Source organism: Protomyctophum bolini, assembly GCF_963924005.1.
Source record: "Protomyctophum bolini genome assembly, chromosome: 5".
NCBI classification, from domain to species: domain Eukaryota; kingdom Metazoa; phylum Chordata; class Actinopteri; order Myctophiformes; family Myctophidae; genus Protomyctophum; species Protomyctophum bolini.
Genome location: NC_137866.1, coordinates 28,429,616 through 28,446,299, shown reverse-complemented (window position 1 = coordinate 28,446,299; position 16,684 = coordinate 28,429,616). Strand labels below are relative to the sequence as shown.

At 43.7% G+C, this 16,684-nt stretch overlaps 1 protein-coding gene across 2 annotated transcripts; it reads left to right on the top strand.

The window, feature by feature from the left end:
* Window positions 1–3,842: 3,842 nt before the first annotated feature.
* dnajc5aa (DnaJ (Hsp40) homolog, subfamily C, member 5aa) lies at window positions 3,843–15,939 on the top strand. 2 transcript variants are annotated; one of them, XM_080763351.1, is made up of 5 exons: window positions 3,843–3,939; window positions 7,850–7,989; window positions 9,064–9,277; window positions 11,046–11,217; window positions 13,957–15,939. In XM_080763351.1, exons 2-5 carry the CDS (start codon window positions 7,877–7,879, stop codon window positions 14,058–14,060), a joined length of 603 nt encoding a protein of 200 aa, XP_080619477.1. In that variant the 5' UTR covers window positions 3,843–3,939; window positions 7,850–7,876; the 3' UTR covers window positions 14,061–15,939. The 2 variants fall into 2 exon arrangements, with proteins under 2 accessions (XP_080619477.1, XP_080619476.1); XM_080763350.1 differs by having other exon boundaries at window positions 3,845–3,953.
* Window positions 15,940–16,684: the final 745 nt, after the last annotated feature.

Genomic DNA, 16,684 nt, shown 5'->3' with positions numbered 1-16,684 from the left:
CATCAGGGTTTCGGGTCTCACGAACATCATACCTCTCACTCTGGTGACCCAGCCGAGGTGATCAAGTCCCGACTTACGTCCCAGTAGCTACCCTTGATCAGTCCCAGTAGGGAAAGACCAGGGCCACGTTGGAACCACTCCAGAACTACTCTGCCGGTACGCTTCTGGCGCATGGAAAGACTAGGCTCTGTGGGTCCCAGCACCGACACTTCATTCAGGAGTGGTGCGCAATGGCTCTGCAGACTCCACCCGAGCGAGAAGGTGGTGGTGCTGCGGGCTCCGCTTGCTGCTTGAATGGCCCTCCTCAACGAGGGTTTATTGGGCTTCCTCCTCACGGAGGACACAGGCTGGGGGCGCTAACCCATACTGCTCACCCGGGTGCCGTCGACATTCCGGCTGTCACCGGTCTCTCCGGTGGTCACCAGACTATACCTGGTTGTCACATAGTCTATTCCAGTATTCCTATGTCACTATAAATAGAATAACTATAAATAAAAAATCACACCTGTGTGAACTGAGTAGTGCAACTCCCCTCTCTCTGCCGTAACTGTCATCATATACCTCATCTACACAGGCAAGGAGCGAGCGTGTCAATGGTAAAATTGCGCCAAAAAGGCTTATCCTGAACCAATCAAATAACCAATAAATAGTAGCGTGTAGATCTCAACCAATAACAGTGTTTTGGGGCAGTGAAACCTCGCTCAAATAGACTCTGTGAGCGAATAGAGCGTCGCAGTCCCGCCTCCTTTCATGACGACGCCAGGCTCAGGAAATAATTCCCATTTTTTTTAAAGTTTTTATTTAAAGACCTTTTAAGCGTCGTACAAAGCCAACTCGAGTCGTGCCAAATCATGACAATAAACACATAAGTTTGCTCGACTGTAAAGACTCCACTTCCGCTTTATATTTTACTCATGACAGCTCTTCTGTTACTCCAGACTGTATGATGAAAGCATTTGGAAATTGCGAGAGGCAATAGTCTGGTAACGTGAGACTAATAAGACCCTAGCAACAACATATTAGGGTGACTGACCACCCAACCAAGCCCATCAGCTATAGCCTGGCTAATACGCCAGACCGAATCAGCCATTGGCCTGCCGGCGGATTACACGACAGTGTGATTTGAGTATTTTAAAGTATATTAAAGTATTCAAAAGCACGTTTATTTTTCATATCACATGTTCGTGTAGTCTGTGCTATTATTATTTTTTCTTTAAAATGTCTCGATGAATTGAATACACATGAATCTTAATGGAAACTAGCCCTGATGGCTTATTCGGGTTATCCTTTTAGCATTATTTTTGTATAAATCTGTGCCATCGTGCCTTTTTGAGGAGCCCCTCCTATGCCCAGCTTTACAGGTCTGTGAAACACAAACATTGAAGATAAAAGTGAAGACGGAAAAGAGAGGCCGCAAATTGTGATTGGCCAGTATGAGATGTTGTATGATGATATACAGTATAGTGATAAGAGCGCCCCTCACTTCACACAGGTGTAATTATCTTTAAGAAACTATTAAAGTATTCAATTAATCAAAATAAGTCACATCAGGGGCTGCAATTGGAGGAACGGTGTGCCAGGAAAGGTTAACCACTCCCTCATGAAAACATGAAACGTTTTTAAGGGGGGTGGTAAACTTGTCTATGAGGCACCCCCATGGACTTGTGTCAATGCACCCTAGGGTGCCACAGCACCCACTTTGAGAATGTAATGCATTACTATGTATTACTCATGCATTGAGTACAATGGAACACAATGGAAACAAGCCCCTCTAGCTGGGGCTTTTTGTGTTATCCTTTTAGCATAGCCTTTGACTGTTCCACCTGTAGCCTACTGTTAATACACTTGTTAATGTTCAATCAATCAAACCCTTCTGTTCTAAAGGCCCCTATATAGTAGGCCCTGTTTATTGTAAGAAAAATCACACCCGTGTGAAGTGAGGGGCGCTCTTATCATCGTCCATCATCATGACGTAACATGTCGATTTGCTCAGACACATTTTGACGTAAATTCTCCATTCATTGTCAATAGGAATTTAATGTTTGTGTAAGACGAAAATCTATACACTAATAGCTGAATATAGGAGGGGGTAGAAAAAAGTGCACTTTCTCTGGATGCCTTTTCTGATGAATTGAAAATGGAGGACCCTGATGTAAACAATTAAGTCTTAGTTTTCTGGTTTCATCCTCGTATAGCAGTTTCTGTATTGACTATGACTTGTGCTTTCGTTTGAAATGTATACCCATTCTACATACTGTGGATAAAACATTCAATCAATCAATGAACTAGGTTCAAACTACCACCAAATTGGATAAAGCGGCACACAAGCGGTTCATATGGACGTGGACTCGTGGCACAACCATATGAACCTGAATGTGATGTCACCCTGGTGTGCTACACCAGGGTGTATCAGCAGTTTGAGCAGGGCCTATACTAGGCCAGCGGTCCCCAAACTTTATTGGCCGTTCACCCCCTGTTACCTCTTGACCTATAGCTGACGCACCCCCCAACGCCAAGTCTCGTATTTGGCTGAAAATTATATATTTTTTAATATGATTATGGCAAATAATCACAGAATGTCACTGCACTGAGAGACATGCAGCTGCTGTATACTCCCACAGCTGCTCTATACGTTTGTTTAGGGATGACAAGCGTAAGACGTCATTTGACCGATACGAATTCAGTTCACTTCACATACGTGTGATTTTTAATAGGAAGCTAGATGGTAATTCTGTAAATCTCACACATTGGAGTGAAATCATATTGGTATAATCTTGTCCATTTCTTTGTAGCCTACAGTAGGCTATACTCTCTCTCTCTGGGCAAAGTATCCACATACGCTGATATAATAGGTACTATCTTACTCGTAAACGTAGTTTATGGCTTAAAAAAAGAAAGTGGCGTAGATAATTTACGGTCTTCAGTTCTTTGTGCAGGCAGGGCAGGGGAATCGTTACATTGATTGGAATCAATCAGTCACTCTCTGTACAGCCCTATAGCTGTCACCACTGGTTCTCAGGGTCTGGGGACCCCCAGGTCCTTCCAGGGGGTCCCCAGCTTGATTTGATTGAATACTTAACAGTTTGCAAAAAAGGCACAGAAGAGTATAAGTTTAATACAAATACCATACCATGCATGTATATATTTGTACGTCCCTAAATGTTTTGATGAAATGCAAATGGTGGGCCCTCGCCCTATTGTAAACAAGTAGAAATGCTTTTATATGCGGTCGTCCAATCACAGTTAACAGTATTGTATTGAGTTGTGCTTGAAATGCACTGTAATTCTGCAAACTGTTATATTTCAATTTTCAATCAACCAATGCTAAAAGGATGGAACCCAAAAGCACTATGGCTTGTTTCCATTGAAGACCTGAGTATGCAATTCAATTTGAAATTGAACCAAATGGACCCACAATAGCCTACAGATTTATGGTGTTCCCGTGTCCCTATAATAATGTCAAACTGAGGAATGCCTACAACTATAAAAGATGAATCATCAGTCATGACTGCATAGTAGTAGCCTAGAAATTAACCTTAAAAAAAAGGAAAGCTGAGTGGCTAATTTGCATCTTCCCCCCAGACGGTTCACCCAACCCTCCCCCAAAAATCTGGTGGCGTGCGCGTGCGTGCATGGTCGTGATCAACTGATCATGCGCGCGTCACTAGCCGGCCGGGCCTACAATGGATGGGTGGGTGGGTGGGTGGTCGTTGGGGGGGCGGGGCCTTGCTTGACTGACTCGCTCTGCAGCTGCTGTCCATGGTTGTGTGCGGAGAGAGAGAGAGAGAGAGAGAGAGAGAGAGAGCCTCAGTCACACAGTCAAGTCAGTAAGGATGCAACCATAGAGAGAGAGCACATCGGATCACTCTATCATAAATGATAATAACCCGCTGGAATAATAGACCTTTATAACTACAGCATCGCAATACGGGCGGAGAGGTGAGCTTTCTAACGTACGTGCGTCTGGATGGCGGTTTTTATTATTTTAAATGTCGACATTTTTGTGCCCTTGAAACGAAATGTAGAAAAGCGACGGTTGTGTGTGTGTGTGTGTGTGTTACTGCATGAAGAGAGAGGAGAGAGCGAGAGGGAGAGAGAGAGAGAGCGAGAGAGAGAAGGCCACAGATCTGAGCTATAGTAGCAGGCAGCCAGTCTAATCAACATGGATGCTGCTGCGCTATGGCCGTGCGTGCGTGACTGTGTGCGCGTGCGTGTGTTTGTGTGCGCGTGCGTGCGTGTGTGCATGCATGATGCTGCACACAGATTATGATGAGCCGAGCATCATCGGCATCGCTCCATCCATAGGCGTTTAATAGTGATGCTTAAAATCCTGGGCTGTTATAACCTATATTAATACCTACACATATACGTTTAATTTTGCGGAATGTGTTTCTATTTTAAATTAAAAACGGGCGTCAGGAATGGATTCAAGAGAGAGACGAATAGCCCCATACATGCTGTATCGATTAAATGTTTTGAGGAGGCAACAGTACGTGGCATCCTCTTTGAAAGCAGTAGTTATAGGCTATAGTAGCCTAGTCTATTTCTTGGAAGTGCATTTAGTCATTATGTTCTCCATTGCTGCGTCAGTTCAGTAAATGTTGCTGTCTTGCAGCATGCGTCTGGCTAGTGCGTGCGTGTGTGCGCGCGCGCGCGCGTGAATCCATCATGACAGATGAACCTGACAAGATGTCAGACTGCATTACTATACATTAAATATATATCATGTATAGCCTGGACACTGTTGTGTATCAGCAGTGCAAATGCATTGTGGGAAAAAAAAAGGTTGTGAACGATAACCTACATCTGAGCCAAAGAAGAACATGTTATGCCATTTAGCAGAGCGGGTGTACACTCTTAACCAAGTAGACTTGGATCTAGACTACCATAGATTTATTGAGTCAGACTTGATAAAATACTGCACATCTAAGATAGTCTTGATCCAAGGCTATTGAGCAATTCATAGTGTCGTTCCTCAGTAAACGAGGATCACAGCTATAAGCCAAGAACCTAGCATCAGTCTACACTCTACACTAAATGATATATAGGCCTACTATCAAAATAATATGTGCATTGAAATGATAGGATACCAAACAACAAACCCATAGCAGCTGTCTAAATAACATGATATCTACATATTTACATCGTGGTCAAGACAAAAAACAATCCTAATAGTAAGTAGAAAGTGTGGTTGCACTGACGCAAGTCGCGAGGAATCCACTGGGAAGTGCAATTCGGTCTTACCATTTATATTGTGATGTCATGAGAAGCATGACAACGATGACAGTTAACAGTGTGAAGCATGACCAACATTAGCTTCACTTTTCTGTTGTGCAAAAGTGAACAAAAAGCAGGTTCACTTTGCAGGCAAAACATTCTCCGGCCGAGAACAATGGTGCATTGTTGCCTATAGCAACCGCTCTAATAAAATCACACCCGGTGTGAAGTGAGCGTTGTCCTTCTTGCTGATGACGTGTGGTGATGATGTCTGATGATGATGTAATGTATTGACCCACATGACGTCACAGGGGGCGCCGCGGAATCATAAGGAAGGAATAGACACCCAAAGTCACACAAGTCACACAAATACTGACCACTAAGTGGTCTGTTTGTCTGTGTAGTAACTTCAGCTGTTCCTATTGAACCATTTTGTCATTTCAATTCATATGGGTGCATTTTACACCCAGTCTGCCCTGTGTCAGAACAGAATCTATATTGATCAGTTTGGATCTTTAGAAACATTTAGCAGACTGTGTGTGTTTGTACATATATATACCAGTGACCCCCCCCCCCCCCACACACACACACACACACACACACACACCAAAACAATCTCATTTGAACTTTTTTAATACATTTCTTTGTCCTTTTTTCAGCCATGGAAAGTTGCTGAGCACACTAGATGCTTGTTCTGAGCGACACCCTATACAGACAGACAGACAGACAGTTTTATATTAAAAAATGTCCAATACTTGGAAGATAATTTCCTTGTTTCAAAAATAAGCAGTACAAGGTGCTTGTGTATCTGCTATTTCTGAATAGCTGCCAACATATACATGGATAATGTGGTTAACAAGGACTAACCACAGATCCCCCCTGATATGTCCATATATTGGCCATGTGTGAATCTCGTTTGCGTCCCAGCATAGACATGGTAACGCCCCGCCTCCCTCTGATTGGCCTACCGACACTGCCCGTCTTGACTGTCCTCCGAGGTGGATGCTGGATATATCCGGTCCAGAACCAACAGACTGTCCAACAGCCTTTACCCACAGGCTGTCAGGCTGCTGAATGAACAACCTGCCCCCCGCCCCCCCATCGCCGAGCCCCTATAGTATTAAAGGGTACTGAAAATGGACTTGGTCTTGCACTGAACTTTGCACTATTACATTGCACCAGCACTATTGCACTTGGGTTACTGTACAGTATGGATATTTATTTGATGCCAGTGGTGAAGCTCTAAACTGAATTTCGTTGTTTCATGCAAGCAATGACAAATAAAGATCTATCTATCTAGTAGTCTGATGCGAGATTGGTGGAAAATACAAGTATACAGTATCGGTATGTGATACAAGATAACTGTCTGTATAACTTCAACTTGTAAGTTTTATTTTTGTAGAAGAGTCAAACTAATATTGTTTATGCTGTTTGCTTTGATGGAATAATTGATTTAACATGTACGTGTAATATGATATGATTTGGGTGTGTTCTATAAAGTGTTGATTGTGTAAATGTGTGTTATTTTCCCACCACGGAGTAACTAAACCTTGCATCTCGGAGGACAGTCAAGATGGGCAGTGTCGGTAGGCCAATCAGAGGCAGGCGGGGCGTTACCATGCCTATGCTCGGACGCAAACAAGATTCACGCATTGGCCATACACTGATATTAACATCAGGGCCAGACAGACATAAGGTTACAACGGGTTGTATAACAGGCTGGGGCATGAAATGCATGCCCTATTTGCATCGTTCCCAACTTGCATCGTTCCAGACAAGATGTGCACATGCATGCACTACAGTGGGGGGGGGACGCGACAGGCCAAAAGCACACACACCAAGTCCCGCCCCCGCTCGATTATGATTGGCGGAAGGCCCCTCTCTATCCTGATTGGATGACCCCAGGGGTTAACTGGGGACAGGGAGGAACTCCTTATATGGTCAGCACACTCTATAGTAGGGAGGATTATCACAACAAAACCAAAAAATAAGTGATAGTTGAATTAAGTGAAATCACTGAATATACCTGAAGTACAGATTCAAAACACAGTTATGTTCAAGCTTGTTTGAAACGTTTCCAATGGTTCCAAATCTAACGCTTCCTAGTCTAACTGTCTCTTTTCCTGATGTGTTAAATGTGTAGAAATAACTTGAGAAATATCGCCTAGCAACATACTTGAATAAGACATCAAGGCATTTAATAGCAACTTTTTGTCACGCCACCCCTCCTCTTATGGGCGTCCCTGGCAAATAATATCTCCAGAGTAGGCCGGTGCTGCCTAGTAATGGAAACACTAAGCCCCTGTCCTGGGGATCTTTGTGTTATTATTTTATCATAACTTTTGAAGTTTGACTGTACTACTTGTAATGTTAAAGTATTCAATCAATCAGTCATGATATTGATTGGAAGTCATGATGTAAATTGGTATTTGCGCTAGCATTCACGTGTGTGTGTGTGTGTGTGTGTGTGTGTGTGTGTGTGTGTGTGTGTGTGTGTGTGTGTGTGTGTGTGTGTGTGTGTGTGTGTGTGTGTGTGTGTGTGTGTGTGTGTGTGTGTGTGTGTGTGCGTGCGTGCGTGCGTGCGTGCGTGCGTGCGTGCGTGCGTGCGTGCGTGCGTGCGTGCATGCGACAGATCTGGGAGGTGTGGTGAGGCATCATCATGACGGCTGAACAACAGAGGCAGCGCTCTCTGTCCACCGCTGGAGAATCTCTGTACCTCGTTCTGGGAGTGGAGAAGGTGGCTACTGCTGATGACATCAAGAAGTCTTACAGGTAATCACATGACTCTATAGAAGGTGGCCACTCCTGATGACATGAAGAAGTCTTATAGGTAAACACATGACTCTAGAGAAGGTGGCCACTCCTGATGACATGAAGAAGTCTTACAGGTAAACCAAGGACTGTCTAAAGAGGACAAGAAGCGAAGACCGTAAGGGCGCCGCCATGTTGATCACATGGTGCTCCATGGAAGGAAAGGAACATGCGCAGTTGCAGACCAAGGCTGCATAAAGCCCATTGCGCATGTTTCTTAGCAAAAATAACTTTTTGTCACGCCGCCCCTTCTCTTATGGGCGGAAAATAATATCGTAAGATAGGGGATAAGTGCAGTGGCATCCATTTGTTGGTTCTTGACAATTTACAATGTATAGACATTTAGCAGACACTCAAGTCCAGAGCACTAAAGGCCTAAGGTGGAGTCTGAAGAGTTGAGACTTCAGATTACGGTGTAAAATTGGGAGTGAGTCTGCTGCATATCTGACTGCAATGGGGAGTTTGTTCCACACAGCTTGGGTTAGCCGAGTGACTTGGCTGTCATGTAAACAAATACAGCACAACATCAAGCAGCAGCGCAGCGCAGATTGATATGAGCAGGTGCTCTGCATGAGCCTTTGATTATTTAGACCGGCAGTCTGTTTTCGAGTCCAGAAATAACACACCGCTGAATTCAGTGATTGACCAATCAGAATCAAGCATTCAACCAAAGCTGTGTAATAATTAGCTTTTATTCCATGAGCATATGGAGTCATAGGTGTGTACAGGATGACAACAGAGTAGTCTTGTAAGGACCTCCACGCCGTCTCTTCTCGTGTCCTTCAGGAAACTAGCGTTGAAGTTCCACCATGACTAGAACCCTGTCTCTTCTCAAGGTTAATTAAATAAGGTTAGGAAGCAAAGACCACACGGTGGACTCAATTGCGCATGTTTCTTTCCTTCCAGGGAGCAACATGTAGTCCACCATACGGTCTTCACTTCCTAACCTTATTTAATTAACCTTGGTGTCCCTCAGGATACTAGCGTTGAAGTTCCACCCTGACAAGAACCCTGTCTCTTCTCGTGTCCCTGCAGGAAACTAGCGTTGAAGTTCCACCCCGACAAGAACCCCGACAACCCGGAGGCTGTGGACAAGTTCAAGGAGATCAACAACGCCCACGCCATCCTCAACGACCCCACCAAGCGAAACATCTACGACAAGTACGGCTCGCTGGGTCTGTATGTGGCCGAGCAGTTCGGAGAGGAGAACGTCAACACATACTTTGTGCTGTCCAGCTGGTGGGCCAAGGTGAGACTCCTTAATGGTTCCTACTGTATATTTAAAAAACCTTCATTATAATTTTGAATATACAGTATAATTATACTGTATGTATTTTTTTTTATAAAAATGTATATCTCTACTGTGGGGAAGAAACCACCTAACTCCAAAATATTTCAGGAAATTAAAAATATATTTTGAAAACAAAGCAATACTGCCTCATCAAAGTTGGTGTTGTGACTTTATATATTGTTAATTAGAGGTAGAGGTGAGAGGTGGTGGAGTTAGCTGGTTTAGCAGACAGTTTGAGGGTCCAATGGAGTTAAAACTCTTTCAACGCCACCTGGTGGTCACCAGTTTTGGCTTTCGTTGCCAATTAGCCCATTATAAAAAAAGAAAGAAAATGTAATTATATTATGCATGTAATGTGCATGTCATCACCTATACACCAGATTAGAGGAATTTTCAAAATATGGATAAAAAAATAAATAAAAATAAAAAAGAATATCAAAAAAAATCGTCTTATCGTCCATGGCAATCAGTGCATAATTGGATTAATCTCGTCTTAACGTCTCTGGCACTTAAACTGAGGTTTTGTCCAGGACGTTTTTTTACTATCCATTGGTTCAATTATTTTCGAAACAACACACAGACGTAAAGAGTGTTCAAAAAGAGTGTTTATGCAAAATAAATTAATCAAAAACCTCTAAAAATTGCATTAGGAGGTTTCCTCCTGACAGCAACGTTATGCAATATTGCATAACCTATTATTGTAGTGAGGTCCAGCGAGTTATGAGAACCACTGGTATTGTAATTGTATAGCAGACGTTAAGTTGTGGATGCAGAATCTGTAGTTATAGATGCTCAAATGTAATATACACAGATGAGGCAAGACAAGAATTCAGAGTAAACCCAGCCTGGCTCCTTGAACAACAGGGATTCATAGTTTTTTCTTTCAACCTGTCCACAGCTACAAGTACAACCAGGAAACAGACATGTTGCATGTTGCATGAGGGTCTGTTGATTGATTAGGTCATATGAAGAGCTGAAGAAACAGTCTTAGAACAGTGCTATAGGCATAACTGAGCAAAAACAAAGGAAGTAAAATAGATTACATAGTAACATAATACACAAGGATGAGCAGTAGCAAAGTCCAAAGGTTTACTTCCTTTGAGGCAAACTTCATAGACCACAGTTCATGGAGAAGAGTTAACTTACTAATATACTTCAAAGATACTTTTATAAGGGATATTATGAAAGTAAGACCTCCAATGATGTAAATTTCATGAAAGCAAAAAGGTTAAAGCCTCAATCTGCGATTTCCTCAACTTTTGGGCTGAATGAGCAACAGCAAGAACATATAGGTTTAGACTAACCTAACAAAAATCATCTCCGAGGTTTGTTTTTGCTATTAATACAGTCTGTGTGATTAGTCTAGGTGATATATGGAAAAATATTAAAAAACTACAGTACACACATCTTTTCATGCATTTTTTATGGATCATTTTCAAGTTACTTAACAGTACAACCAACTACAAGGTAAAGTAAAAGAAAAAGGAGTAACAGACCATTCAGACCACAATACTTATTTTTGGTGAATTAACCCTTGTTCTACAGAAGTATAAATGAAGGTATGGAACTGCAAATCATAGAATGTGCATTCACTGTATTACAAATTCACGATATAGACATTGCATCGTCTCTGCGATATTTATCACCATATTTACACTGTTCAACCTCTTTCTATTGTGGGTTTTCTCTGTCATCTTAACGCACCTCTCCTGTTTTGCACACGCAGGCTCTGTTTGTGTTCTGCGGCCTGGCGACCGGCTGCTACTTCTGCTGCTGCCTGTGCTGCTGCTGTAATTGCTGCTGTGGGAAGTGTAAACCTCGGCCCCCTGAGGGCCACGAGCAGACGTTCTACGTGTCCCCCGAGGACCTGGAGGCCCAGATGCAGTCTGATGAGAGAGGTGAGGACTTTAAGGTTATTATTATAGTTCACTAGTAAGAGACCACACCTTCGCTCAAGATTAACAGTTTATTGAAACAGAATGAGGTGAATGCGGAGTGGAGTGAGGAACCCAAGGTAGGGCGAGACTCAGGGTGGGGGCGTAGTCTCTGGAGCTGACGGTCATCTTTGCTCTACTCGGAATGAGCGGTTGGTCGTCTCTGCTCCGTCACTGCCCCCCCCCCCCCCTGGATTCCTAGAGAATCGAGGTGGAAGGAGGAGGTTGGGGTGGAGGAGGATGGCGATTTTGAAGAATAGTGTAAAAAGCCGATCTTCAAGTGCAGTACTCACAACCCATGTTTCGTCTGTCGTGGAGCAGAACAAACAATTTGGTTGAGAGATCGCAGGTGTATACTGTGGTGATTGCACCAGGGTTTGGCCGGGTGATAATGAAAGGCAGGTGAGTTTGATAATGAGGGAGGAGTGGTTAAGGTCAAGCGGAAGGAGGTCTCTTCTCCCGAAACTGCGTTGTATAAATACAACTTCCCTTAAACCAGTAGGCCGTGCACGCATCCGCCTCGTTGATGGCAGACTGCTGGGCGAGCACTGGCGCTTTGGCATGGGGGGGGGGGGGGGCAGATCAACATATGAAATGAATTCTGTACTGGCCACATAAGGATCACATATGTATTGAGTGTACAGGGTTTGATGAGGTCAGATCAGGTCAGCTCCATACAGTATACGGAGATCTAAGGGTGGCAGCGGGGGTAGTGTCTTGACTCTTGAGTGTACAGGGTTTGATGAGGGCCCAGGTAGGGCTGGGCCTTAATTTCCGGGCCTGTTGAGAACTCTAGTTTTGTCCGACTGCCGGGCGCGCCTGCATTAATAACTTTGGGGCAGGCCCGTCTAGAGTTTGAATGGACAGGTATCAGTCAGAAGGGAGACATCAAAGAGGAAGGATATGGAATGTAAATGGTAAATGGTGCATTTATATAGCGCCTTTATCCAAGGTGCTTTACATAGATTGTACATTACATTCACCCATTCACACACACATTCATACACCGATGGCGGCGGAAACCATGCAAGGCACCAACCAGCACATCAGGAGCAATTAGGGGTTCAGTGTCTTGCTCAAGGACACTTCGACACTAACTCTGGGGGAGCCCGGGTTTGATCCAGCCACTCTGGCTCAGGGGCGGAACAGGCTCTGACATATATCCATTATGGAGATGTAAGGGTTTGAGGTCAGATGTAGAGTTTCTGGCCAATATTGATGACATCAGCGATCTCCATATATGGGCTTAACTGCGACAGCAGGATTGCATTTACTATGACATCAGAGATATCCATTCCTGATGATATCACGTGATGTCACGATGACCTGGGCACCATATATGTGGGCTGATGTCACGTGATGTCACGATGACCTGGGCACCATATATGTGGGCTGATGTCCCGTGATGTCACGATGACCTGGGCACCATATATGGGGGCCGATGTCACGTGATGTCACGATGACCTGGGCACCATATATGGGGACTGATGTCACGTGATGTCACCATGACCTGGGCACCATATATGGGGGCTTGCCTGGGGTGAGCAACCAACCAACCAACACACTGACGGGAAATGCACGATTCCATAGTAAATGCGACCTGCGGTCACACCTAAAGACCTGGAGGTCCAGATGCAACTGGTCAGTTTAACTAGAATTAGTTTGATTGATTGATTGAATGATTGATTGATTGAATACTTTATTAACGGTTTTCAGAAGAAAAAAAATGCACAGGAAGGTACAGTTAAATTTGTATTGAACTGTACTTTCCTGTGCTTTTGTCTGTGAAGACGATTTAAACCCCAATAAAGCCTATTGGCCTGTTTCCATTGCGGTCCTTCATATTTAATTCATCGGAAGTTGACCACTACAAGATAGGTGAGGACCAAGCACTGGTCAGTTTAGATCTGCACTGGTGGGACGTCGTGAGGAATGAGTTGGCCAAAAAGTGGCAACACTAAATCAATTTACTTAACTTTATGTTATTATGGATCCCCATTAGCACTTTCATAAGCATGACTAATTTAATTTATTTAACTAAATTAAATCTTTATTCTAGATAATCCAGACATTCATAGAGTACATACAACTATGATTTTAACGACAATATAACATTGTGATTTATGTCACAAATGTCATGGCATTTATTCTTTAACACTTTGATCCAAGCCAGAACACAGCCCATTGATCCATCATGGAAATAACTTAAACATGCTCTGAAAATACATGCGCTGCGCACCCATCTGACCATTTGAAGTTTGAAGTCCATCGCTAGGCTGGCTTTTGGTGGACATTTTTGTCTACATTATTATTATTTTTCCATAGACATACAAATTAGTACCAGAAACATATAAAGAGCCCTGAATGACCATAACAGGTCTGTAACTCAGAGAGCGTACAAATGGAACCAAATGGACCCTTACTGGTCCATGTGGTTGCATTTGTACACTTTCAGAGTTAAGGCCTTGATCCTTGAACCACTAGTACTAGTTGGACTCCTAATATGCCATAGTGTCGTGGTAATTTAGTGTACACATATTCTGAAGAAAACCTGGAAACTTGACATTCAGCAATGTCAAGGGTCTTATGATAAAAAATATGAACATTATAATGGTGTGTAAAAGAAAATCTTTGCCACGGACACATTTTGTCCGTGTAATCAGACGTATTCATGACCCCTGCGTAATTTTTTTCTCCCAACAGAGGCCGGTGGCGAGCCCGTCGTGCTGCAACCTTCTGCGACAGAGACCACCCAGCTAACAGGGGACGGCCACCAGTCCTACCACACCGACACCGGCTTCAACTAACCTGCACCCTCCTGCCTGCCGGGGACCCCCGACCCCCCCCGGGGACAACCCCCCGGCCACCGCCTGCTTCCCTGCTCCAAACCTGAAGACCACCCAGAGGGGCGACCCGTTCCCACTGCTGAGCGAGACGCCGTGCAACCTTTTAGCAGAGAGAGAGAGAGAGAGAGAGAGGGAGCACGCTGGTCCCTGACAGGAACTCTTTAACGATTGATTCCCTTCCGTGTGTTCCTCTTTGGCAGTGGTTCTCAAACCTTTTCAATTCCATGGACCCCCCCCCCCATCCCCCCAGTAACTGTCTCTGAGAGTGTGCGAATGACCCTTAACGGGTGCTTTTCGGTTACATTTGTGCACTCACAGTGTTGCAGACCCGTAAAGGGTCCATTTTTAGAACACAAGTCCTCGTTTAGAACTCGCGGGGGGTCCCTGGGACCCCACCTTTTTGAGAACCACTGCTCTTTATCGCTATACTTCTAGGCCTTTCTCCTCCTCTGCTGTCTGTCTGTCTGTCTGTCTGTGTCCCTCCCATGGTTTGCATCATGGTGTAGCATGCACTGTTTTAAGAGAAATCGTCCTCTCACATTGTTTTCCCTTTGTTTTGAGGAATCGTTCGTTCATTGACGTCGACGCCGAAGTGTGTGCAATATGTTCATAGAAGTGTCGTCCGCTATGGGGGAAAAAGTTTACTCAATGTTTTGAAGAGAGGTGTGTGTGTGTGTGTGTGGCTCAGGGAGTTGCTGAGATTGCGTTTTATTATGTCGTCCCGGGTTTGGTTTTTGGGGCGTGTTTAAATCGACAGCATTGTCGTATAGGAGGAACGTTTTTCGTTTACATTTTTATTTATTTTTTATTTTTTTGCCATCTGCAACGCTGCAAGTCATATAGTTCCAAAATGCCAATTCCTTTCTTTTTTTTACCTGTCTGTCTCATTGTGTGAGCTGTTGTGTTTGTGGTTGTTTGGACCGTTGCTGCTCCCTCCAGTTTGGTTGTTAAAAGGGCAAAGGGACTTTAGGAATATATACGGTTTATTTAAACTTGACACGGTCGACGTAACTACTGCCTAATGTTGCGTTCACACGGTCAGATATGAAGATACCATTCATTTTCAATGGAAGCCAGCTACGTGAAGATACAACGATACACCCGGCATTTGTAGCTGCTGCAAAAGCTATACAAGAGCTACAAAGCTACAACAAAGGTTGAGCTATTTTCAACTTCCGCCACAAAGACACAGTACGAAGCTACAAATATGCTGTGTAGCTTTGTGTCTTTGAATCTTTTGCATCTGCCGGTGTCAACGCAGCATAATTTATGTAACATCCTACGGCGGTGCCGTGCGTCGAACACAGCTAATGTTCGGTGCCGTCGTAAGATGCGGTATAAATCAGGCATAGTTTTGGGGTTCGGTCGGGCGGGGTCTTTGGTGTCTGAGCTTTATTTCCGTCGGTACCTGTAGGGGGTGGGCGACGAGCATTGACGTGAACGTTTTGTTGTTGTTTATTGTTGTGGTGGTGGTGGTGGGTTTACACTGGTTTTACGTTCATCTCGTTAAGGGGATGTGGTTTCATCCCAGGTTGACTGATTGGTGTTCAGATGTGTTCCTATACGTGAACTACCATAACACGGTACCGCAACGCTGTGGTTCTAAACCTGTTATTGCGTTGAGAGGCGTTGTGAGCTTGTGAATCGGTTGTTTTCACGATATTTATCCGTGGAACCGAGTCAAAGTAAATGTATTGCCTCAACTCTTACAATCCCAAGTGCTTGTCAGGGTGGGGTACCCAGTTCAAATATGATTCTTTTGGGGGGTCCCCAGTTCAAATATGATTATCTTGAGGGGGGTCCCCAGTTCAAATATGATTATTTTGGGGTGGGGTCCCCATTTCAAATATGATTATTGTGGGGGGGGGGGGGTAACCAGTTCAAATATGATTTTTTTTGCCGGTCACGGTCTGAAAAGGTTGATAACCACTGTTGTACGGTACTGTTACCTTGTAGGGGTTCAGCTGAACAGTTTTTAAAATCATATCAGCGGTGTACAATTCATTCTCATGAAATTACAGATCATTATGTTCAAAACTATGATTACAGTGGGAAATTCAATTGCTTATCTGTGGAAGCGCTTTGCTGCCATGCCAGGAATAAAAATAAATCCTATCGCGTTATGTATGATGTAAATGTTTTATTGTCATAAGAAGATGTTTTTTTCGTGTAACAAGACATAACTTTATTTGTTCTCACGATAACATGTTTAACTTATCAGGCTTTAACAAGAGAAATGTCGCTTTATTATAAGGTGAAACATTTCACGTTATACGTTTATTTTGTCCCCCGGCATGGCAGGAATACACTTCCGAGTGCGTGTGATGTACTGTATCAAACGTATGCTTAAAATAGTGTTCTTCCTTAAGAGAGAGCATTTTGGGTAAACCAATGTTTTAATATCAAAGTGTGAAATCAATGCAGAAATAATAACACAACGAAGGACATTCACTGGATGTCTTGGCATTGCACTCCGTTGTACCGTTGTTGTTATTAATGTAGAAACATTAATCTCGTGCTTTCTCGTCGCATAAAGAAGCGTGGAGCATGACCCAGTAATCCTAGACGGTTCTTCTAATCCCATC

Bases quoted from the DNA above. Each gene is read 5' to 3' on its own strand.
- dnajc5aa (XM_080763351.1), top strand. From the start codon at position 7,877: ATGACGGCTGAACAACAGAGGCAGCGCTCTCTGTCCACCGCTGGAGAA. The intron at 7,990-9,063 runs GTAATCACATGA...GTGTCCCTGCAG, and splicing joins GACATCAAGAAGTCTTACAG to GAAACTAGCGTTGAAGTTCC. The intron at 11,218-13,956 runs GTGAGGACTTTA...TTCTCCCAACAG, and splicing joins GATGCAGTCTGATGAGAGAG to AGGCCGGTGGCGAGCCCGTC.